Below are 24,338 nucleotides of genomic sequence, written 5' to 3'. Positions count from 1 at the left end.
AGATATGTGCCATGGTCTGAATTTTAGCTTACTGGGCCCTGGGTGGAAATTGCCTGGGAAAAGGACTGAGGACTGAGTTGCACACACACAAAAAAGAAATAATCTGACAAATGAACCCTCCAGGTGTGTTTCAGAGCAGGGCAGAGGAAAGGAGAAAAGTAAAAAGTGAAGGAAAATTAGAACAGGAATGGGAAAAAAAGGATTCGTGGAATTGTTTCATAAGCATATAGGTCTCCTCTCCCTTAAGAATGGACACCTCACATTTTCATTTATTAACATACAGTCTTATATGCTAAAAGCTTTTGCCCTTGCTTCCCTCTTACATACATTGTAAATATGAAATGTACCACTTACCCATTACAAGTCTCATACTTAACATAATACAACAGAAGAAACTAAAGAAAAAAAAAAAGGAAACATGATAATTTAATGTCATAGTTTAAGCCCAGCCAGCAACTCAGAACCACGTAGCCACTTGCTCACTCCCCCCCTTCTTCCTCCCCTCACTCCCAGAGGGATGGGGAGGATAATCGAAAGAAGGTAACTCCCACGGGTTGAGATAAGAACAGTCCAGTAACTAAGGTATAACACAAATCACTGCTGCTACCACCAGTAATGATAATGATAAGGGCAATAACAAGGGAAGAGAATACCACCGCTCACCACCCGCTGACCAATACCCAGCCCGACCCAAGGAGTGATCTAACCCTTCCAGGTAACTGCCTTCAGTTTATATCCTGGGCATGATGTGCTGTGGTATGGAATACCTCTGGCTAATTTGGGTCAAGTGTCCTGTCTCTGCTTCCTCCTGGCTTCCTCTCCTCCCTGGCAGAACATGAGACTCACAAAGTCCTTGGTCAGAGTAAACATTACTTAACAATTTAAAACATTGGTGTTATCAGTGCTGTTCCCAGGCTGAAAGTCAAAAACACAGCACTGCACCAGCTACTAAAGAGAAAAATGAAAAAGGACATTTACCAAATATATCTGTGCTGCAGATAGGATCTCATTTTCTCTTACATGGTCTGTATTGTTGTCGTACCATTATTATTATTATATGGAAATCACAATGGAAATAATGAGAAGCTGAAAAAAAAAGTTACTGGCCATGATCAGACTCTGAAGTACAAGAGGTGTTATTAATACCATGCCTCTTGTACTTCAGAGGTGTACAGGCCAGAGTGTCTTAATATTAAAAGAATGATTCACGAGCTCTGCCAGCTTTATTCTTTTGTATTTTTCCCCTCACCAATTTGACTATTTAAATTCCATTTGCAGTGACCTTTGTTAAAAGGAGTTTCTATATCCTGCTAACTATTCAAAATAATACCTATTGAGAATTAGCCACTAGTACAGACTTTGAAACCAAGTCTTCTGGGCTTAAAGATCTCATTTCTCTCTCTTTCATCATGGTATGAAATTATTTTTCTGGCAGTGAAGGGTGCCTATACATTAGACATGAAATATCTACTGAGAAATTCAAATACATTGAGCAAGACCTGTGATCAGTCAAATCTTAACCCTTTTCCCCTTTTCCAAGTGTTCTCCCTGTAAAATTACAAAAATAAGTTTTTGTTTGCAGTTGCCTTACCTGACTTACTGTTCCCACTGCAAGACCATTTACGTGCTCTATTTTAATTTACAGCACAATGGCCACATCATTCCAAGGTAGCATCATCCCATTTGTTTCAAATATGAAGAGCATAGACAAAACTGGCCCCAGGCACAAATGCTTTTGTGGTATCTAAATAAAGAGTGTGACCTTTCTCCTTTTACTTTTCCTTGCCCTCTGCACAGCTCCCTCCTAGCTTAAACTTACCTGGCTTCATCGGCTGCCTAGAACTGGCTACCCTGAACGATGATGTGATCAGCCTATACAACTTCAAGCACGTCTATAACATCGACACCACCACATCGCCACCTTGTGCCAGGTAGGGAACCGTCACACCGTCACTCTGCTCCTCTGGTTTGTTTCAAGCGCCAGTCCGGGTGGTTCATTCCTGGTTTAGATTACAAACGTGAGGATGCTATTGAGTTGTCCAGAAGGAATCTGGCCACTTTTTAACTCCTAGTTGTGTCAACAATCCGAACTTATATATGAGATTTGGACTCGATGATCCTTACAGGTCCCTTCTAACTTCAGATATTCTGTGGTTTGCTGATGTCTTCATCACTCTCACAGGCTTACTTACACCTTCAAAAGGGAAACTGCCATGTTAGCTGGGGCATGATCTAGGTTCCCTCCTTACCCCTGCTGCTGACCTAGGACAGGACTGCTCCTGACTCAAATCCTGCCATTGCAAGTGATGCAGCCTCAGCCAGTTAGCCCCAGTGCACCCAGTAAAATTGAGTGCAGTCTCATCCCCAGCTAGCAAAGGTAACTTTTGTACAGGTAACTTCCTGTACAGAACTTATCTTTCTGCCATACACTCTTAAACCCACAACAGAAATTTGTCAGGTAAGCCACACACAAACTGGGAAATGCAGCCCCTGAAATACAAGTGAACAGCAACCATGTTGTTCATTTAGCACAGACATAGGAGACATTTTGTTCATATAACAGGCAACAACAGTAGAATCTCTCTATACAAATGATAGGAGACAAGCGTGCAGCTCTCACTGGGAAGAAATGCAGGAGGTTGCTGGTACAGAGCAAATGATTGCTTCCTGTGACACTCTCTCAGGAAGCACAAGCTGCAGCTCTCCAGGGTAGTGCATGCAGCAAAGCCCACGCTCGGCTGAAGGCCTCAGAGAATTGAAATAGGTTTCTGCACAAACCGGGCAAGCTCTTAATAGAAATATGTGTATTCTCATAATGAGGAGGTGTCATGGGCCTGCATGACAAGGATGAGCAAAGCATTTACCTGTCCTCTACACATAACACAGGACAAAAGTACAATGTGATGATGAAGGAGTTAGATACACCTTCAAAGCTACACACTAGTTTTTAGAGAAAAATCACAGAAAGAATTTGAAAGAAAGTAATCTCACTGCTGCCGTGAAGAAGTAGCAGCTCAGAAAAATTAAAGGCCTTCAAATTTCTACAAATTAAAATGGGGATATGCCAAATATTACTTCCCTGCTTGCTTTTTCATAGAAATAAGTTGGCTTTCACCCAGAGCCGGGCTGTGAGCTATTTCTTTGACGGCTCTGGCTATGCCTTGGCAAGAAACATTGAGAGAAGGGGAAGATTCAGCCAGGTGACTCGGTTTGACATAGAAGTTCGAACACCTACAGACAATGGATTGATCCTGCTGATGATTAATGGGGTGAGTAACAAATCCTGCTAGTATCCTTTACCCATGAGAACTACATGTTGCCTAGTACTTAGAATATCATGGAAAATACAAAATGCTTATGCCCTGACATTTAAGTTCTGGAAAGACGAAATACTTCGTGTTCATCTCCAGTACATTAGGAGGGAACTGGAACTTGATCTGCAAAGGCCCAAGGAAGCTGAGGCCCTGAGCTGGACTCTGCTCTCATCCAGCGACAGTCAGGATTTCAGGCCAGTCATACCCTTTCAAAGATACTTTGAGAGAGACTCCTTAACTTTGAGTTAAGCCCAGTAGTTGCCCCTTTATTTAAATGTGAATGCATAGTCAAAGCAATAGGAAATTTCTGCAACTCCCATTAAGCAGCCACTTTGTGGTAGTTGGCACTTTATAACAATGTCTCAGGGTATACTAGAGTTAAATATTTAAGTTACTGAAAATAGAAAGTAGCCAAAAATAAAGGCTTGGTCCAAACATCACCAGCTACTTAGAGGTTTGAGGGTGTTTAAGCCTCTGAAAGGGCTTGAAGAAAGTAGACTCCACATGCAAATAAATATCCTCTGAAGACAAACGCTGATTCTTTTTTTTTCTTTGGGAATCTACGCATCAGTCTCCCAAGCCCTGTATGGGTTACAACTTGGTAAAGCCACAGAAAATATTTTATTATGTAGATGTGTTCCACAGATACATGTGTGTTACAGTGGAAACTGAAATCAAGTTGGATGTCAGCTGTGGAAGACCGTGCCTGCCCACAGGCACTTTTAGAGGACTGTGTAAGCCAGTCCATTATTCAGTTCTGCAAAGGCAGCTCATAAATATTCTGGATGTAGTCCCTGTTTCATTTTTAAGCTGTGCAAAACAAACCCAAGTGGCAGTTTCATTTTAAAGCACTAGATTAAAACCTACTTTAAGTAATGACTTCTGAAGGTGAACTTATTTGTGTCAGAGACAGCAGTACTTGGCCTGCAGTAGGTTTTTTGAGAATTACTGTTCCCGTGTTTCCATTAGGCATGGGAACAAGAGGATGAACATTAGGAGAGAAGATAAACATTAGCTTTGAAAGCATTAACCCAGATGCACAGTTGCTGTAAACTGTCCTTTCTGCTTCTTTATGTTCAGTTTTGGAACAAGGCTAATTCTATGGTACAAATCTTCATTTCAAGCACTCCCTAAAGGTTTTCTGAAGTAGAGCTCCTGTTTATAAAGTTTAAGTCACCCAGCCACGAAACAGAAGCCAAACTATGAAGCAGAAACAGTCAGGAAATCCAAAAACCAAATACACAGTAAATACACTCTAGCTATTTCTAAGCCTTCAGCAAATACATCAGTGCTGATCAGGGCTGTGAGAAGATAATAATCCTGAGCTATTACATGCGTCCTAACAGAAGCTGCTAATGCACATACAGCCATCCTAGCACAACATCCTAGCACTTTTTCAGTATAGCATCTTTCATTTGAGGCATGTGGTATTACTAAGACAGTAAATAGATGTGTTTGCTTTAGGAATATATTGCTGGTAAAGAATATTGATATTACTGTAATACCAAATCCTATTTCCACAGGAAAATAGTTCACTAAGTCTTCAAATAAGTGCTGTTCATCAATTATGTGTGCACAACTATATGTACACATATATTATGTACATCAAAACAATCCAGAAACTGTGCTACACTATTGCAAATAAAAATGCCTCTTCCCAGCATGCTTTTCACAATGACAGACACTCTCATAACCCTGTTTATTTTTTTTATTACTTCCACAATCATAGTGCTTTTCTGACTGCTGTTTTGTTTTTATACAGAGTATGTTCTTCAGTCTAGAGATGCACAATGGTTTCTTGTACCTCCGCTATGACTTCGGTTTCAGTACTGGTCCTGTGCTACTAGAGGACTCCATGAAGAAGGCTCAGATTAACGACGCTAAATTTCATGAGGTAGAGATGTGGTTACAACCACAGCCATTTGACCAACTATCCCAGCAGTTCCAAAGCAGCCATAAGTTGCTCAAACACCAGTGAAAGGAGAAAAGTATGAGGGGCCAGATGGTGATGCAGTAGAGCAGGCAGAAGAGTAGAGCACCCACATGCCTGCCTTGCATGTGAATGAGCACATGCAAGTCCCACCACTACTGAGTGGTAGAAAGGGAAGGCTCTCCCTGCCCTCCTGGTAAACCACTGCTTGTGGACAGATTCTTCCTCTTACTAGCCAAGGACAGGGCAATTCACATGGGAGAAAAAGTGATATTAATTCAAAATTAAATTATATCCATGACAACTATATCCTTCAAATGTACAACTCTCCTCAACTAAAAAGGTGTCATTATGTTAACTTGACCACCTTAGTTATTGGATTGTGAGAAATACAGCATTTTTCATTACATGGGAAGGGAAAATTCATTTTATAGCAGTCATTTAAATATGTATGTAATAAATATATACTATGTATATATATATATGTGTAACCGACAGTGAGAGTAGCAAATGCCTCTCAGTGTCTTGCTTCTCTTGCCATTTACTTGGTGTAAATGCAAAGTCTGATTCCTGATCCACAATGACAGCTACAATTCTATTCAACATATCTTAGCAGTGCACAATTAAGCCTTTTACATTTTGACAATGAAAAAAGTTTATAAGAAGTATTCCCTAACTTCTTGGACAAACCAAGAAAGCACTCTTAAATTAATGGAGCTTATCTGTTTGCTGCAGTGTAGAGTTTGATATGGGGTACTTATATGTAGATTTATTTGTAAGTGAAATATCCTGTGATTTCAGTTATTGGAGAAATTGTGACATCAAAGTAAGCTCCCTCCCAGTAATTGTTGTCAGCCTCTCCCGATATACAAACAACGTTTTTGATACATGGGAGGAATTTTCAAACAAAAGATAGAGAGATGCACTCAATTTTGCAAAATCACCATGACAACTTACACAAGATGACATTTTTGGCACTTGTAAGCACATGTTTTTCTTTACAGATTTCTATTATATATCATAATTCTAAGAAGATGATCTTGGTAGTAGACAGGAGACATATAAAAAGTGTGGACAATGAAAGAACAGCAATGCCATTCACAGACATCTACATTGGAGGAGCACCTGCTGAAGTCCTGCACTCCAGGTTGGTTTGTAATCATTATCTTGAAGTAATCACCATATTTAAGTTATGTTTTCTGACCTGTGCTGAAAGGCTTACAATAAAACATTTTTCCCAGACTTAATACTTACAAACAAGCCCTCAGACACCCTTCTCAATGTCTCTCAGAGCTCTGAAGAACCAAGGGTTAAGCTTGACCCAGAACAGGTAAATTCTGCTGAAACTGGTCTAGTTTTAGGGTAACAGACTGTTGTCTTCTTAAACCAAAAATGTCATTTTCAAAGAACACATGAATACACAGAATCACTATTCCTCCTTGCTCTGCAAAAAGTGATCTTTGTAAAACAGCAGTGCACTGGCTGAAGACCCTCTACCAACTGCATTTTCAAATCTAAAGATGGTATTGCTCCTGCCATATCCTTCAGTTCTGATCCACCCCAGGCTCTCTCCTGACCCAAGTCAGCTGGCTCTGTGTAGGCATGGGAAGAAAAGAAAAAGTCTCATTTTCCCATCGTACCATTTGGCAGAAGCCAAGTTTAATCTCACTGAACTGTGTAACTCTGGATTACTGCAGTGGGAATCTCCCAGACCAGGGTCATGCTCTAGGAGAGCACACTGGCTGCTTGAAGAAGGGTATGCTCTTCTGACAGGCAATATTCATTCCTGAGGTCAGATAGCAAGGCCAGCATTTTCAGAAGGGCTCCAGCTGCTGTTTCAAGTGTCACAACCGCTAACAGCAATACCATCCCTCTTTAGAATACTCTCTATGTAAAAAAATAAAGGGAAGATAGCAAATGCTGCACAATAGTTTCTAGTAGTGGCAGATCTCCTGAAACCTTTTGTTGTCAGGAGAGCCTACTGAATCGATAAATAATGTCTGAGACATAAACCACTTGCAGATTAAGCTAGGGACAAACTTTGTGTAAAGAAAAATTATGTCTTTCAATGCCATGCAATTATTTGAACATGCAAACAAAATTGTGGGCAAGGGCGAAGGAGTATGTAATTTATCTGGCCCTTCAAATAGTTCTTTACAAAGGTCTGTCATAAGGGGCTATTAAGAAAACTAGTGGGGTGGAGAGGGAAGGCTTGCAGTGGATTAGAATGCAGCTGCGAAAGAGAAAATAGGATGTAGAGTAACTCTTCCATTTTCCAAGTATATAAAGTCTATAGCATGTGCCCAAAGGATGTCTCTTTGGGCTGCTATTAAATACATTAATGATCTAGAAATCAATGACAAAAGGATGGTAAAAATTACTTTGGTTAATCAAGCCTAGACAACACTGAAAAAGCCCAGAAGGACCTAGAAATCTAGGCAGTTAAGCAGCTCAATGGCAGATGAGACTTATTCACAAATGTAGGACACAAGATGAATTACAGGAATTATGATCACAATTTTCTTGCAAAAGGTTACCTTGCAAAACATTTGGAAGGTACTGTCAAAGCAGTAAAAATAGCATCTCAATAAATTAGTTGTACCAGAAAAAAAAAATATCCATGGGCATTGTAAAAATACAATCCATTTATAATATTGAAAAATCCATATGGAAATTATTTAAGCAAAGCTACACCTTTGATACTGCACTCAGCTTCGGTCCTCATGACAAGGACAGACAGCAAGAAATATGGTCCAGCTGTGGTGACATCACTCCATTTTCATCAGGAGGCCTAAGTCAGTATTAGAATTATATCACCTACTAATGATCTACTACTATCCCTCTACTACTACTACTATCTACTTCTGATATTTATGCTTCCTTTCTCTAGACAGACTTACATTTAATTGACATTGGGGGGCAGCAGCAGGGAAGGAAACTAGCTCTAGTCTTAGAGGATAAGCTTCATATTCTTTCAAAGCAGTGTATTGTCATTCACTTCAACAGCACCTTCCTTTGTCAATTGTGTTTTTTTCCCAAGTAAATGAATGTGGAAGTACCACTGTATGTTATTTTTCTCTCACCTGCATAAAGCAGAAAGCGATGGGTATTCAGGAGTACTAGGCACTTGGAACTATTAGGAAATGAACTCAGAAGCCTCTCTTTAGGTTAAAGCCTATCTTCTATAGTTCGTTTTGCTTCTAGAAAATGTTGTTAATTTAATGGCATTTAACAGAAAGGCTTATTTGTGGCATCCAGCCAATCACATCGTCAGTCAGAGTAGATATCAAACACTGACTGATACTTCACACTTTGATCCAAATCGCAGTGAGGACTGCAGAAGCCTTCCTGTCTACTTTGTCTTCCTGCTGATTCCACTGAGGGGCAGATTAAGACCCTACAGCGCTCCTCCTCTCACCTTATTTCAGACATGTACATTTTTGCTATTTCACTTGATGGTCTATTATTGCCATAGCATTAAGCATTTCCAGAGCCTGATTCATCCCTTGTGTTTCAATGTCTACCTTACAGTGAGATAACTCATAGACAACTAGCATAGAAGCAGATGTCGACACTGTCAGTATCATCTCATGTGAGGTGAGAAGAATCCCACTGTTAAAATACATCCTGTCAAAAGAACGAAAACTGTTTACAGGTTGCCATGTCAAAACTCCAGATTTCATATTCATTCCTGTATATTAGTTCCCTAGTTGAAAGACTTAAGAGCGGTGAGGAGGAGCAGCTGTGATACACTGCTGTGCTACCACAAACCTGACATAAAAAGGATCCTGGAAGCCCACCCACTGCTCTCATTTACAATTACGTAAAAAGCTGCTCATCAGCAAGCAGCATTTACTTTTACTTCCCTGACCTCTGTTACTATTGTTTGTTAAGAAATAGAGATCCATTTGCTTTCAAAGGCAAGAATGGAGCTTGCTCGTAAAAGCAAGACAGGAAAACTAAACCAGAACTTTTCTAAAATAATTAAAAAAATGAGCTAGAACTCCATTGATTTTCACTGAAAGTGAGTAGAAATACTTTTAAAAGCATGTATTTTTATTTCAGCAGCTATTTTTATCTTTTTTAAGCTAGTCTATATGGATTATCTCTCTCAGAACTCTCATATACTTCTCATTACTACAAGCAGTGCATTTTGACTTTTCAAAACTCATAATGTGGTTAATTTTTTACATAAACATGCAGGAACTGGGCACTAGTGAGGCAAATGACTGAGGGTCTTCTAAGTCTTATAGAACACCTTGGTGATAAAAGTCTGTTCAGAAAGGCAAGGGCTATCTAACTTCAGCTTGTTTGGCATTGTTTTCCAACAGCATCAGCTCACATCTGGCAGGAAGTATCGGCTTTAAAGGCTGCATGAAGGGTTTCCAGTTCCAAAAGAAGGATTTCAACTTGCTAGAAGAACCAGGAACCCTGGGAATCAGCTATGGGTGCCCAGAGGATTCACTGGTAAGTATAACATCATGTGTGAGATAACAAAATTTTGGCCATGGACTCACAGCTGAGCTTGAGTTTTACTCCAAATAGAGAGTCTACAACCAAGGAATTGACAAGGCATTCACTTACTGCGGGGGGGGGGGGCAGTTGTCTGTGTATGTTAAGTCTGGTGACATACTACCCAATTTTCACCCCGAATTACAGCATGAGGTGTTTGACTTGATATTCTTATCATATGTGAGAATGCAGCTGAATCTGAAACAAATTGTGTGCTGTATTCTGAAAGGAAATATTCCAACATTATTTATTTTTTCTCAAAGAAACAAGGAGAATTGTCTTCACATGCATCCTAATATCCTAATACAGATGTATGAAATGAAAAAGACAGCAAGATATTCACCCTTCAAATGAGTTCTCCCTTTAAGTCAGGCCAGCTCTTCTTTTGTGATATACAAACCAGCTGTACCAGCATTAACACTGAGAAAATTGCCATTTCACTTCTGATCCCTTCCATCATTCATGATTTGTCCATTACAAGGCAAAGCTGGCAAATCTAAACAGTGTTTGTGCTCTTTATCTTATGGCTATGTCTATCCAAAGCCATGTTGTGAACCTGTGGAGATGAAGGACCCCACCACTCTTCACACAGAAGAACTCTTCACACAACCTCATCTTCTGTCAAGGAGGAAGCTAACTGCAATTTACTCCACCTCAGACCCAGTTTAACCCTGATAGTCAGAGGGTTAAAGATCACCATGTCCAAAACCCTTCCACCCTACCCAAGCACTCACTGCAGCACACAAACTAATATATCACATGTTGAGATGGTGGGTCAGTGCCACATAGCTCAGACATGGACTTGAGCCCCCTGTGCTTCTAGCCTTCATGCTCACTAACATCAGCAGGCTTAGGATGAGGCCAAGAATCCCAAGAAACTGAGAATGAATTGGCTACACCTTCTTAAGACTTTCACAGCATGCAAGGGAAAGCCTGTATGAATCAGGTTAAGAAACACAGGAAAAATTGAGGAATAGAACTGAACTGGCCGCATCTTTAAAAAAAAAAAACAAACAAACACCCAAGAAATAGCCTCATTCTTTTTATGACTTGAATGTTTTCTGAGTTTTATTTGTAATTTTGTTTTATGTAATATGCAGATGTCCCGCAAAGCATATTTCAATGGGGAGAGCTTCATTTCATCAAGCCAAAAAGTTTCCCTCTTTAGTGAATTTGAAGGAGGCTTTAATTTCCGGACATTGCAGCCCAACGGACTGCTGTTTTACTATTCTGAAGGAGTGAGTATATATTTCTTTTCAATTAGTTTTCTTTTATCACTGCATTGTTTCCCAGGAGAATACTAAAGGAATAATACAATTTCTAGCTTCATGGTTTTGTAACAGAGAAGGCAATCCTCAATGTAGAAGCATCCACTGATGACCTCATTTTCACAGCTCGCATTTGATCTACAGATGAAAATTAGCAATGCTTAGACATTATTCTGATGTTGTGAAGAGAATTTGATCATATGCCTAGAATTAGTATGTACTTGTGCTCAATAAAGTCCTTGGGGCAGAAATGCACAGTGGATCTTGCCGTGCTAGGCAGCACTACAATCCCTATTTGGACCTGTAGGTGCTACCAACATACAAATGACATTACGAGCCTAATATTTTCCATCCAGGGACAAACCCCTAGAAGCAAAGAGAAAGTTTGCTTGAATTAGTGGGATGGTATTTTGAGCACTGGTGACTTGACAGAAATCGGTCAGAAAGCCGCCTGTATTCCCAGATGGTACTTAGACTGGGTAAAGCTGCACTTAAGAATGTCTCTTTGCAGCTATGGGAAGCCAGACTGCTCTAAATGCCCCCTTGAGAGGTGTGATGTGGGCAGAAATATGGACTTGCACTCCCAAAATGGTGTGTGAGCCAGAGTGATTCCAAGATCCTGCAGGCCCAGACTGACATCTGTAGCAAACATGAGCTCCGATGACAGTAACATTTGCAACCACCCCCAAATGTCTGTTCTGCCACACTTCCAGATCATCAGCAGTGCTGCAGAGAAGGCAGTATGACACTAATAGCCACTCCTCAACTTTTACATTTTACAGTGTGGAGTATTAGCTTAAATTGAGATCAGTAACCATGTTATCCACATCATTTGCATAAATGAAGCCTTCTGATTTTAACTGAAAAGCTCTAACCCTATGAGGTGCCAAGTGCCCTACTTAACAAATGGAGGTTCAGCTATTTATCACTTGACAGAATGAGACATGATGATTCCTACCAGTGCAGAGAGGCAGTGCTTGCTTTAATGGAACATAGTATTCCTGCTACAACGCAGGATGGTTCAAACTTCAACAGGGGAAGTTTAGATTGTATATAAGGAAGAAATTCTTTCCTGTCAGGGTGGTGAAGGCACTGGAATAGGTTACCCAGGGAGGTTGTGAATGCTCCATCCCTGGTTGTGTTCAAGGCCAGGTTGGACGAAGCTTTGGGTGGTATGGTTTAGTGTGAGGTGTCCCTGACCATGGCAGAGTGGTTGGAACTAGATGATCTTAAGGTCCTTTCCAACCCTAACTATTCTACGATTCTATGATCCTGGAAAGGAAAAAATGTATTTATCTTCTGCCAGTGGGAAGCTTGCACTAACAGCTGCTCTATACAGTACCAGGGCTACTAGAAACACGAATGAAATGTAAACACCATACATCCATGCTAGATGGAAGGAGCTCATATGACAGTTACATGAGAAAATCAGCAGGAGAATTCCCAGAATGCAGGCTTAAAAGAACAGTAAGAATATCAATTCTAATGATATTATCTCCTATTTTGCTTCTCAGTGTACCTTTCTGCAAATAAAGCATAAATGAGGAAAACAGCAGGAAGGAAAATAAATACAACAGAAAAATGCACAGAACTGTTAATTCTTCTGTTACACTTGCTTATGAAGATGGTTTTGTTTGTATTTCAGTCAGATGTATTATCCATCTCTATGGACAGAGGTGCTGTGGTTTTAAATGCAAGTGGAATAAAAATTCAATCACCAGACCGAAATTACAATGATGGAAAAACCCACTTCATCGTTACTTCTGTCACCCCAGAAAGGTAAAGCTGGCCAGCATCTTTTGTTCCCTATCTTTAGAATATAAATATTGCTTGTAAAGCACACTATCATTCAATATTCACTTTCAAGGTGTTGTTTATGTGGGGTTTTTTTGAAGTAGTATGTTTCACTGATCAATCCAATTAAAAAAAATACAAAGTCAAAAATCTATATGATTGAAAACTGGCCAGCTTGGCCTAAGCACGAGATGATGGGAATTTTTAGTAAAACTAAAATCATATTTTCCTCTAAAAGCTTAGTCCTTTTTTGTCCTTAGGTATGAAAGCAGTTTAATATTATTTAAGACTAGCATGATATTAATTTTTCAGCAGGATTGATTGCTCTATTTCTTAAAGCAGTTCCAAATTGATCCTGAAGTAACTGAGACATCTTCACAAAAAGCATTCATTTGGGATATATACAGTAGAACATGTTTGAAATATTTTTAGCACTGACAGACACAAATGTAAGACTAAACACAGTAGTAAGGAATAAGTGTTCATATATGCTTCTTAAAAAACTTGAAAGCATTGTTTTGTTGGTTACATTACATTATACTAAAATGTTCTTAGAGGATCAAATAATCAAAGCATCTTCTTCAAGAATCTTGTCTGCGCAGATACAACCTGGTGTTACTCAGATTTCTAATGGAAATAGAGGTTTGTACCTACAACTTCTGACACCCAAGAAACATGGTTTGAAAAGCTGAAGGTGCAAAAAGGTGCTCTGGAATAGCCTTGGGGACTGTCATGTTTCCCTGAGTTCTGAATTCTGAACTTGCCAAACAAAATCGATGTCTGCTGCTTTAGTTATACTAGGTTTCTTATTAAAGCAATACAGTCCTTCCTGACTTCTGCAGCAATCAATGTGTTGCAAAATGAGATAAGGTAAAAAAAATAAATTTGTAAGTTCAAACATCAATGTACTGTGATGAAAGAGAACAAAAAATGGCTACAGGTATAAAGAAGGATTAGCATATGCTTAGATCTTGTATTACCCAAGTAGTAGCTTCATCCACTTATTACCAATCCCTTAGTTTATCTGTCTTCACTGAGTGGACTGTATTTTTTGGACTTCACAACTAAACTCACACTATTATGAAATCCATGGGCCTCTGGACTCAACTCTGGACTCATTGGGTTATTGCACTGCTACTTGTTGCACAGCTGGAAGCAAGATCTTCTTATGACTTTGAGAACTACTATTCAGGAATATATATATGCTGAGCAGAGCATTGTTGGGTGCATGTAATATACTGTCTAACCACTGGTGCTGACATTTCCAAAACTAGCCTACAAAATGGACGCTTTGCCTTTGCAGATATGAGCTGACTGTGGATGACAAGAAGCAAAGCAAGAAGAACCCACCAAAGGAGAGAGCAGGGAAAAGCCCGGACACCATCAAGAAGTTTTATTTTGGTGGCTCTCCCTTCAGAACACAGCAAGCCAACTTCACTGGCTGCATAAGCAACGCTTATTTCACTAGGTGTGTAGCATCCTCCCAAACACATTACCAGGCAATCGCTGTCTGACAGCTCAAATAGTAGCTCAAGAGAACTGATTTACTGTCACCAGAAAAATTCCTGTCTCATTTTGTGAGGCTAGGCAGTATGTGTGAATGAGTTTCTTACCTTATTTGCCACGGGATCGCCTGCTAAGTTAAGGTACTGTTAAAGTGGGAATAATATGATGTAAATCAGCTTTCAGTCCTGTACCTGCTAATACTGCTGGTGCAATGTATAATTTGCATAGCTCTAATTTACATTTATATTATGTAGCTTTCAGCTCTGCCTTTGAAACAGAATTATATTAAGGCATCTCAAAGAAGCATGTGAAGTTAGGAGTCTGGTCATGTGAAATTTTAAAAAGATTTTAAAGTGAATTTGATGCTGCAGATTGAGGCTCCCTGTTTATGCAAGCATGGATCAACAGGCAGAGGTAGGATAGGCTGCCTGCATTACCCAAACACATTGACTGATAAATCTGTACTATTATCCATGACCCAAGAATGAAAAAAAAGCCCATCCAAACATAGCTTCAATGACAAATATATAATTCTGTGATTTTTCCGAAGACAATTCCAGTATTTAATGACTTGTTCTTGTCATCTCCTCTTTGAAACATAGGTTGGATCGAGAGGTTGAGGTGGAGGATTTCCAGCAGTACCCTGAGAAAGTTCAGACTTCTTTATATGGATGCCCTGTTGAATCTCCTCCAGTTGCTCTTCTCCATAAGAAAGGAAAAAACTCATCAAAAGCCAAAGGAAACCGTAATAAAAAGGTTTGCTACAAATTGCCCAGTACCACCCTCAAGTTTTCCAAAGTTGACAGATACTGTGCCATGACTGGGAATTCTCCAACTTATGGATCCAAAATGCACCACAGGAAGACTATTTCAGATATATGAAGGAAAGGATCCCGCTCCTTTATATATTCCATCACTGCAAATGACTGCCCTGACCCTACCTATCTGGCCTACACTTGCATAATTCTCTTGCTAGAACTGTAAAACAAATTTTATGACATCTTTAAGAGAGTACTGTGGAAACAAGCCTTTTTGATTTCTTTTATATCCTAACACAATAAGCTTGCTTCTTTTCTCAGCTACTTCTGTGTAGCTCTCTCTATTGGGTACAATTAGCATGCATTAATATAAATGCGAAAAAAAAAAAACAAACCTTTCAGCATGCAGAACTCTTAGTCCTAGCATGTCCCTATGCCTACAGTATAGCTGATATCGTCAAAAACTGAGAGAAGAAGATTCAATTAGGAAAACTGCAAAATAATTGAATTATAGTTGTTAACTACATATAAAACAAGTATTCTCTTTTTCCTTTTTTTCTGCCCTAAATCAGCATCTGTAGCAGATCTCTTCATGGAAAAATTGTCTTGGAACCATTCCTGGTATTTTTGTAAAGAAAAAACATAGCACTAGCTTAGACATACTGTTATTTTATTATGTCCAATCTTAGTTAAAATTTCTGGTTAATGGTTCTCTTTCTATGAAGGTGGGAAGAGATAAAGACAAGATTCAACAGCCTTCAACTGGCCTGAAAAAACTGTATGAAGAAGCGAATACGCAAAGAGACCCCCAGTGCCACTTACCCATGAATCCCAAGGCAACTGAACATGCATATCAGTATGGAGGAACTGCAAACAGCCGGCAAGAATTTGATCACATACCAAAGGATTTCAGTCAAAGGTGAAGAGACCTTTCTGCTATTACCCTGGCTTTTTTCTTTGTATCTTAGGCTAATTTTTGCATAGAGCATGTTGTTAGAATACATTAAAAGATATCTCAGTTGAGTAAGAGTAATAAATAGAATGTGCTTCCAGTTACATCCCTCTTGTGGAGTCTTCATCTGCATTGTACATTAACAAAATGTGTATCCTTGCCTATTTACATGAATACTTTGAGGGTATTAGTTCTTTATAAACAATGTGCCATCAGTCTCTTGACAGAAGAAGCAATGACATTAGAGCAGAGCTGGACAAGAATACAACAGTCCACCAAGAAATGAAGCAGCTACATGTTCATTAGGCCTTGTCAACTGTTTAATGGTTAGGATTCTACATGGGGCAGTAGGATATAAAGCCATGAAAACCATGGCAAATTCAAGCCATAATGTAAATTCATGCAATTAACAGAGTCCAGGTATCGTGGACATTGAATTCTCAGCTCCCACAGAATATGCTATATGGTATGTTAAACAACAAAGGATTTTTGCTTAATACTTTCCATGAAAGACTATAAATTCAACAACACAGCACTTCCTGGAAACATACCAGACCACTAACTTATAAAACAAGAGTGCTATTTCTTGATTTAAATTAAAAAAAAATATATTTTTTTTAATTTAATAGTGTTTTACTTAGGGTGGCCCTCATGGTGCCCATATGAAGAAGGAAAACCCAAACCCTAGTATGTCTCTTCATCCCTACTAGTCATACTTGTTTTATGACTGTTACTACAGCTTCATCATTGTAATGAGCATTTAAAAAAAACAATGACTTGTAACGTTTTAAAACAACTGATACTGGCAAGGGCCTAAGTATTTTTGAAATGTACACACACACATACAAGTAGATCCTCCAAGCACTATGAAGAATGGAAGCTAAGTTCATCACCTGACATGAGAAGCAGGAGTAATCAGTTCTGACACTGTCCTGCAACAATACAGCTATGCGAGTTTTTTAGACCAAAAGTAATAATACCAACCACTGAAGAAATCACTGCTGTTGACAGTGTCAAACCAAGTTGATAAAACTTGCCATGTTGTCTTGCAATTCACAAGTAACTACAGGGAAGAAGCTTAGCAGTGAGCATGGAATAACATCACCTTTTAACTGTAAGGCCTCCATGCCACCAGTTAAAAAGTCACAGTATCACAGTATGTTAGAGATTGGAAGGGACCTCAAAAGATCATCCAGTCCAATCCCCCTGATGGAGCAGGAACACCTGGATAAGGTTACACAGGAACGTGTCCAGGCGGGTTTTGAATGTCTCCAGAGGAGACTCCACACCCCCCCTGGGCAGCCTGTTCCAGTGTTCTGTCACCTTCACTGAGAAGAAGTTTCTTCTCAAGTCCCCCTGTTGCTGTTCAACAGGAATGAAAATATAGTGAATATAGTGCCAATTATTGGTGGTCTGTATTGATTTCTTTTTTATGCCAGAGATTTTAATTTCTGAAATCAAGCTCCTTGTAAGGCAGCTTCTCCTCCAACTTTGACTGCTACTCCCAAACCAGTATGGTTCTATAAAGGAAATGCATATTCATTTGGATGAGAGCAAAATCTAAGTATTTCACTGCCTGCAGTTTAAGTTAATTATATCTGCTCTAATTTTTATACTGTGTTTTTATGTGACAGAGCTCAGTTCTCTATCAGTCTGAAAACTCACTCTTCTCACGGAATGATTTTCTATGTCGCGGATCAAAAAGAGACCAACTTCATGGCGCTTTTCGTTGCTCATGGCCGACTCGTTTTTATGTTTAATGCTGGTCATCAGAAGATAAGGATTAAGAGCCAAGAGAAATACAATGACGGCCTTTGGCACAATGTAAGTAAAACAACTAACCATTATGATGGCACATGCTATCAAGGCTGCAGTAAAGACACTACTGATGTGACAACTCAGGAAGTTTTCATTCATGTGTTCATAACCACACCTATATGTTGAGAAATTTCTGCCAATATTTTTAAATCTTCCATGCAAAATTTTATCAAGTCATTAACTAGGGACAGGAAAGTGACTCTATTATAAAAATCCAGCAATTTCCAACACTAACAGCTGAACAGAAGTGACAGGAATAAGCAGAGCTGTGAGGCAAGTAAGAGTTAACTAGGAAAGGATTTTGTTCAGCAAATTTCTATGAAGTGACTAAGCAAGGAGCACAGCTGTCTTAGGCTCCCTCTGAAGTCTATGAAAACAAAAAGTGAATTTTAGGGGTCAAATTGAATTTCCCTCTGTATGTACTTCTTTCTCCTCACTGACTACAGAGGAAGTCTACAGTCACTAGACTGCTAACTTGGACACTTAAGTTTCTAAAGCAGGCTGGATGGAACCAGAAAATAAAACTGGCGAAAACCATGAAAATGCTAACAGCAATAGTACTGTAGCAATGAATCATACAGGCTAATATAAGATGAACAAATCTCAGTTACCTCGTGACACCTTGATTAAATCTGTCTTGTACACCAAAATGCAAGAAAGACAGCAATGTTAATATCTAGCCCTTATACGAATGCAAATAAAGAGGGGTATCCAGCAAAGAATATTTGCAATTAATAAAACAGGCTTGCAGCTTATCACTTACAAGCTTTTCTTCTCAAACTTCTTACCTTCTTTCACTACACTGGAGTGTTACCTCAACAGATGAAAGCAATCTTTCAGATTTTTTTCTTTCTTTTCTAGGTGATATTTATTAGAGGAAAAAGTATTGGTCGTTTGATAATTGATGGTCTCCGAGTACTGGAAGAACCATTTGTGGGTAATGCTGATACCTGGCAAGTCACTGAACCACTCTATATTGGGGGTGTAGCTCCTGGAAAAGCTGTAAAAAATATCCAGGTAAAGCACACACCCATTCCATCATTCCATACCTCTATGTACAGCTAATGCAAAACTGACTGTAAGGATGAGTTCCAGCAAGAGCATTTTATGATCTGAATTCTCAGCAGGCAGCTCAGGTTCAAGTGGACAGCAAATCTCACGCAAGGCTGGGTGGCAGTGGCTGGGCTAGACTTCCATAGACTTGCAGCAGCAAATGGAAAGCAGGTGGAACAGAGTAATCCTAGTGACATTCAAGCTTAGGTGATACAGGTGAAGTTAGGTAAGATCAGTTTCACCCTGAAGTCTGAGATAGAGATGAGTTTTGTAGAGTTTTTAGTGTTGCCTTAGTATCTCTCTAAGACAGTACCTAGAAGTCAGGATTCCACTCTACACGTTGGTACTGAAGTATATGGAAAGGTGTGTTGAAGCAAAAATGGACACAATCAAGTCTCCTCCAAGGTAATCTTTAGTGTTATGCACCTAACAAGACAGATAACACTACTCAGAAAATGCAGACTCCTGTCAAGCCTTGAGGGTATGTCTAACACTGCCTTGCTCTACTTGAGCTTATGGTTCAGTAAGAGAAATACAAGCTGGGGTTACCTTAAGTCATCAGAGAGACATGAGAGGCTATGAAAAGTATTGATTGGTCCTGCTTCTCTTCTCTGGAAACTGCTTTTTAATTCAAAACTGACGCACCAGATAGTCACAGCCTTATAGCTCATAAACAAGTACAAACAAGGCCAGAAGAGTTTTTCCTTCCACAAGCACTTTACCTACTAACCATGCCTTTTTTTTTTTTTTCCCTTCAGATTAACTCTGTCTACAGTTTTAGTGGTTGTCTCAGCAATTTACAGCTCAATGGAAGATCAATCACTTCAGCTTCGCAGACATTTAGTGTCACACCTTGCTTTGAAGGCCCATCAGAAGCAGGAACATACTTTTCATCAGAAGGAGGATATGTAGTCCTTGGTAAAACACTACTAATCAAATGTATCCCGTAATAAGACTGTAGCAATCACTGTGCTTCAGAATGTGTTTCACTAAAGGGTGTGGTAATTTCTGAGGCTGTGAGCTGTTAGGATTATTGGATACAGATCATTATTGTGGTAAGCAGCTGATTTTGGCAGGTCACAATGTCACCATGAAACTTAACACGGTGTTACAAAAATATGTATGTATGTATGTGTTTCAAATAATTAATTTCACAAGGGAACAGAATATAATATGGTAACAATTATCACATACATGTAGAAGTCAAACTAAGACCAAGCCCACCAGCAAATGGTCATCCCTTTCATTTTCTAATTAATAACATACAATTAAGAAATCCTAAGGAAAGGCTTTCTGCATGTCTTGATAATGAACAGCATGACAGAACTCACCTTTTCTGTCATTTAGGCCTGCTGTGTTCCAGGAGGTGTTTTATGAGGGATTTTTTTGTCACACAGCCTCTGATCTGAACAGGAAATGAAATTGCACAACACTAAGAATTATTATACAATGTTTCTAATTTGCTCCCTGGCCTAAAACCAGATTGAAAAAGGGAGTTTTTTCCTTTCACTGAATCAAAGCTCAAGTGAACTCCCACTCACTGTGTAAAGACTGCTGAGGATCTAGCAAATTGCACAGTAAGAAACTGCCAAAAGAACCAGATAATTTACTTTCTGCTGTCCATTTCTCATTTCTTTGCTAAGAAATATTTTTAAACAAAACACTTTTTTTTTTAATAGTGAGACATATAAAGAAACCTTTATTAGCATGCCAAGCAAACAATCAAAACAAAAATTGAAGTGGGTCATTGACAGCACACCATGCTATCTCTTCAAGTATGTGTACTGGCACATGTTTCAGTAGCTTGAAAGACAGGATAAATAAGTTCCACCCTGGGCTATGAATTTCTATTTTGACTTTGAACAAATGTCCCATTTCATCACTAACTTACTACAAAATGAATGTTATTCTTTTTACTTCACAGATGAATCCTTCAGTTTAGGCCTGAAATTTGAAGTTGTTTTTGAAATACGTCCCCGAAGCAGCTCAGGAATTTTACTGCATGGTCACAGTGTTAATGGAGAGTACCTGAATATGCACATGAGAAATGGACAGGTATAATGAAGGTCACATTTCTACTGCTGGTTCCTCTCCCACCTCTTTGGGCTCTGCTATATGCAGCTTTTGTCTTACAAGTTTCCCATTAATTTATTCTTATTTCTCTCTTCAATACATTAACTGCTTAGATTAAGCAACCCAGATATTTTAAAATGCAAAAAAATAGCACCGAAGACAAAATCAGATCACTTTACTGATACCACACATAAATATTTAATGAGCAGTTGAAAAGAAGCAAGAGCACTGACTCTTTGCTGCTGCTCTTTCATCCACATATTAAAAATAACAGTTACAAGAAGGTGACTGCTGATGAATTTTTATATCTTTTTTATCAAAAGAGAAGTTTGAGCTGCTCTCAGTGTCTTCTTCCTCTAACATGTATGTGTGTGATAGAGACAGTGATGGAAAGGGAAAATTCTGATTGTTGATCTGGTTTGTTGATCTCTAATTCAGAGAATCTATTTTTCTATGTTGACTGTAGAGAGAACAACAGGTGCTTCAGTCAGGCACTTAATTTATGACAGCTGGTTAGGTAAGATAAAGCCCATTCTTACCGCTGTTGCTAGTCCCTGGTGAACTAATAAAGGACTTCTTAAAGCATGTTGCGTTACTTTAAACGCATACTTAAAGACTGCACCTGTATACAACTGGTCCAGTTGTACCTTCTTATGTAAAGATATGATGGAAGGTTTGCATGTCCAGAAACTTGTCCTGTCTACCAACTGTATCATTGGTCTAACAAAAGATACTGTCTTACTGCTTCAAACCTCACTTTCTGTATAACACATATGCAATTCATAAGTAAAATTCACCCTGGAAAACCAGCTCTTCCCTGCTATCACTGCAACAGGTACACCAGTTACTTTCTTAATAAGCATTTGTGGTTTTTACCATTAACTATCTCTTCTCTTTGAATGTACTACCAAAGACCTATTTTGTGAAAACATATTTGCTGGGCAAATAAAATCAGCATCTTTAATTCATTTTTAAATGTATACATCTCTATCAGTACAGCTTGCCTGGGTGATTTATTAAGGAGCTACTTTCTCTCACGGATCTGTATTTGTTGCTTTAATCGCTCCTATATATTTTGCCCAAGGGTGAATAAAAGAGAACATGAGGATCATTTCATTTTTTTTGCTCATGCCCTTGTGAGGAAAAAAATAAATTCTTAGCTACATCTATATTGAAACAGAGATCCTCTAAAATTAACATCTTTAGCCAACAAGGTGTCAGCATTATCAGGGACAGCTTAGACATTTGAAGAGCCTGAGTGGCTGGACTCTGGACTTCGCCAGCAATCAACAGTGGGAATCTTGTGTGCTGCAAAAAGGACATAACACCTACAAAATTCAGAATTAGGTTCACTTTCCAGCTCTGCCAGAGAGTTCTGGTAAATCTGACCAAGTAACTTAAAGTCATTCTTAACTTCCCTATCTATTCCTTTCTCAGACCTCATCTGCTTGTTTACTCTTGAGGTTTTCATGACTGTTTTCCTTATTAAGTGGTTAGCAAGATACCAAAACATCATCCGATGCTTCTAAACACTAATTTACCACACAGGAAATTACACAGTAGCAGTACTAGAAAATTTTAGTGAAAATAGCTGTTATCTTTTAATTTTGATTTGAACTCTTCCTTGAGTTCAAATCAGAAATCTTGCAGAACTATTGAATGGGAGGAGGAAAGGGTCAACAGAAAAACTTGCAACTCAAATCCATGAATTAGAAATTCTTTATTTTAAAGAATTTCATTAAATCATGCTTTTCTTTCACTTACATACCAGGCATGTTTTGAGTGGGGAATATAGCATTATTACAACAGAAGAACAAAAAAAAGAGAACAAGAGGCACTGACAACTATGTTATCTTCCCCCAGGTTACCGTAAAACTGAATAATGGAATCAGGGATTTTTCAACTTCAGTGACACTGAAACAGAGTCTCTGTGATGGCAGATGGCACCGAGTGGCAGGTCAGTAAAACATGATCATTCCCTAAGTAAGGGTGAGAGGGCCCAGTTCTCCCTCTCTAGACATCCATCTACATGGGCCAGTGCACCGGGAATTGGGTCATACTTTCAGTTCTTCCTTTTCACCTGTCAAGACACAGGTCTGTGTAACAGACATAGTCATATTCATCCCTCAGATACAAGAACTGTAGAGCTTCCTGGGAGGACTAGCACAAGTTCCTTCAAAGAACAAGCAAAGATGGAAGCTCCTTGTTAAAGAACAAAAGACAGCATATCTGAAATTCCTAAATCATATACCGGATTATATTCTTCTTTCCCAGACAGAGATTGGTAGAATGTAGTAGGCACAAGTATATGCTGCACTTAAAGGTCAAATAACAGGACAGATCTGGAGAGCCTCTGCTTCACAGAGAGAGATGTCTACAGTCAGGATTTTGCCTCTGTACCAATCAGCCATCCTTCTTTCCCAAGTCTGAAAGTCAAAAAGTACTTCTAAACCTCAGATACTTCGAAATTCCTTATGTTCCTGTATGCTGACTTGGGATGTCTCCAAGTGTGACATCCAGAAGAGATTCGAGTGTGCACCCTTTTCCTATGCATTCTGGTTTCCTTCTGAAGGAAACCAAGGCACACAAGGAAGGAGGAAACCCCAATGCATTTTAGTATGTACCCTACTGGGAATGATATGGCAGTTTTCCAAGTCACATGCCATTGTATGCTCATACCCTGCAGCCTAGACACACCTGGCAGCAATCCAGAGCCCCACTCAACAGCATCCTTGCTCCCACTCCTCCATTGGCCCTGCTCTATGCCAGAATCTGCCCATGTTGTCATGATGGCTCACACCCAGTTTAGCAAACACTAAATCGGACTACTCAGATCAAACTCCTGTTTGTCACAGAGAACTCACATACTATTTCTTGCAACCATCTTGATCCCTGATCCTTCTCCTTTCAGTTATTAGAGATGCTAATGTGGTGCAGCTGGATGTAGACTCTGAAGTCAACCATGTAGTAGGGCCACTAAATCCAAAGGCAATTGACCACAGGGAGCCCGTGTTCATTGGAGGTGTACCAGGTAAGTTTTTGGCAGCTTTCTGGTATGTTGTTCTCAAATTTCAGCAGTTTCCAGAGAAAGCATAGAGACTTTGTTTTCATTTCAAAAAAGAACACAACATATTTCATGTGAACAACCTGGTAAAATTCAAAGGCTCCAGACCTGATCAGACACATTCTGCCTCAAGTTCTCAAATGAAAAACAGTGCCCTTTCATTGAAATTAAAACACTCACAGCTGTTGGAGAGTCAAGCAGGGACTCTGTAGAGAAGCCAGCCAGATAGAAAAAAGTAGGATTTTTCTGTTTTACTTTCCTATATGGGCTTACTGGTATTTTTAAGAAGTGATTTA

At 39.2% G+C, this 24,338-nt stretch overlaps 1 protein-coding gene across 1 annotated transcript in view; it reads left to right on the top strand.

Moving 5' to 3' along the window:
* LAMA4 (laminin subunit alpha 4) overlaps nucleotides 1-24,338 on the top strand; it is a 100,752-nt gene that overhangs the window by 74,737 nt on the left and 1,677 nt on the right. Inside the window, exons 22-37 of the mRNA XM_061366845.1 lie at nucleotides 1,798-1,931; nucleotides 3,098-3,269; nucleotides 5,077-5,208; nucleotides 6,249-6,391; nucleotides 9,576-9,711; nucleotides 10,857-10,994; nucleotides 12,670-12,803; nucleotides 14,122-14,286; nucleotides 14,927-15,080; nucleotides 15,808-16,001; nucleotides 17,669-17,858; nucleotides 18,714-18,869; nucleotides 19,664-19,823; nucleotides 20,830-20,960; nucleotides 22,842-22,935; nucleotides 23,890-24,009. Of these exons, the coding sequence (XP_061222829.1) occupies nucleotides 1,798-1,931; nucleotides 3,098-3,269; nucleotides 5,077-5,208; nucleotides 6,249-6,391; nucleotides 9,576-9,711; nucleotides 10,857-10,994; nucleotides 12,670-12,803; nucleotides 14,122-14,286; nucleotides 14,927-15,080; nucleotides 15,808-16,001; nucleotides 17,669-17,858; nucleotides 18,714-18,869; nucleotides 19,664-19,823; nucleotides 20,830-20,960; nucleotides 22,842-22,935; nucleotides 23,890-24,009 (2,353 nt within the window). The remainder of the gene's footprint in view (nucleotides 1-1,797; nucleotides 1,932-3,097; nucleotides 3,270-5,076; nucleotides 5,209-6,248; nucleotides 6,392-9,575; nucleotides 9,712-10,856; nucleotides 10,995-12,669; nucleotides 12,804-14,121; nucleotides 14,287-14,926; nucleotides 15,081-15,807; nucleotides 16,002-17,668; nucleotides 17,859-18,713; nucleotides 18,870-19,663; nucleotides 19,824-20,829; nucleotides 20,961-22,841; nucleotides 22,936-23,889; nucleotides 24,010-24,338) is intronic.

Source organism: Neopsephotus bourkii, unplaced genomic scaffold (genome assembly GCF_033783945.1).
Source record: "Neopsephotus bourkii isolate Nb327-2 ecotype Australia unplaced genomic scaffold, CSIRO-AGI_Nbou_v1 NB_1358, whole genome shotgun sequence".
In the NCBI taxonomy this organism is placed as follows: domain Eukaryota; kingdom Metazoa; phylum Chordata; class Aves; order Psittaciformes; family Psittacidae; genus Neopsephotus; species Neopsephotus bourkii.
The sequence above is the reverse complement of the archived record's forward strand: the minus strand, read 5'-3'. Positions and strand labels throughout refer to the sequence as shown.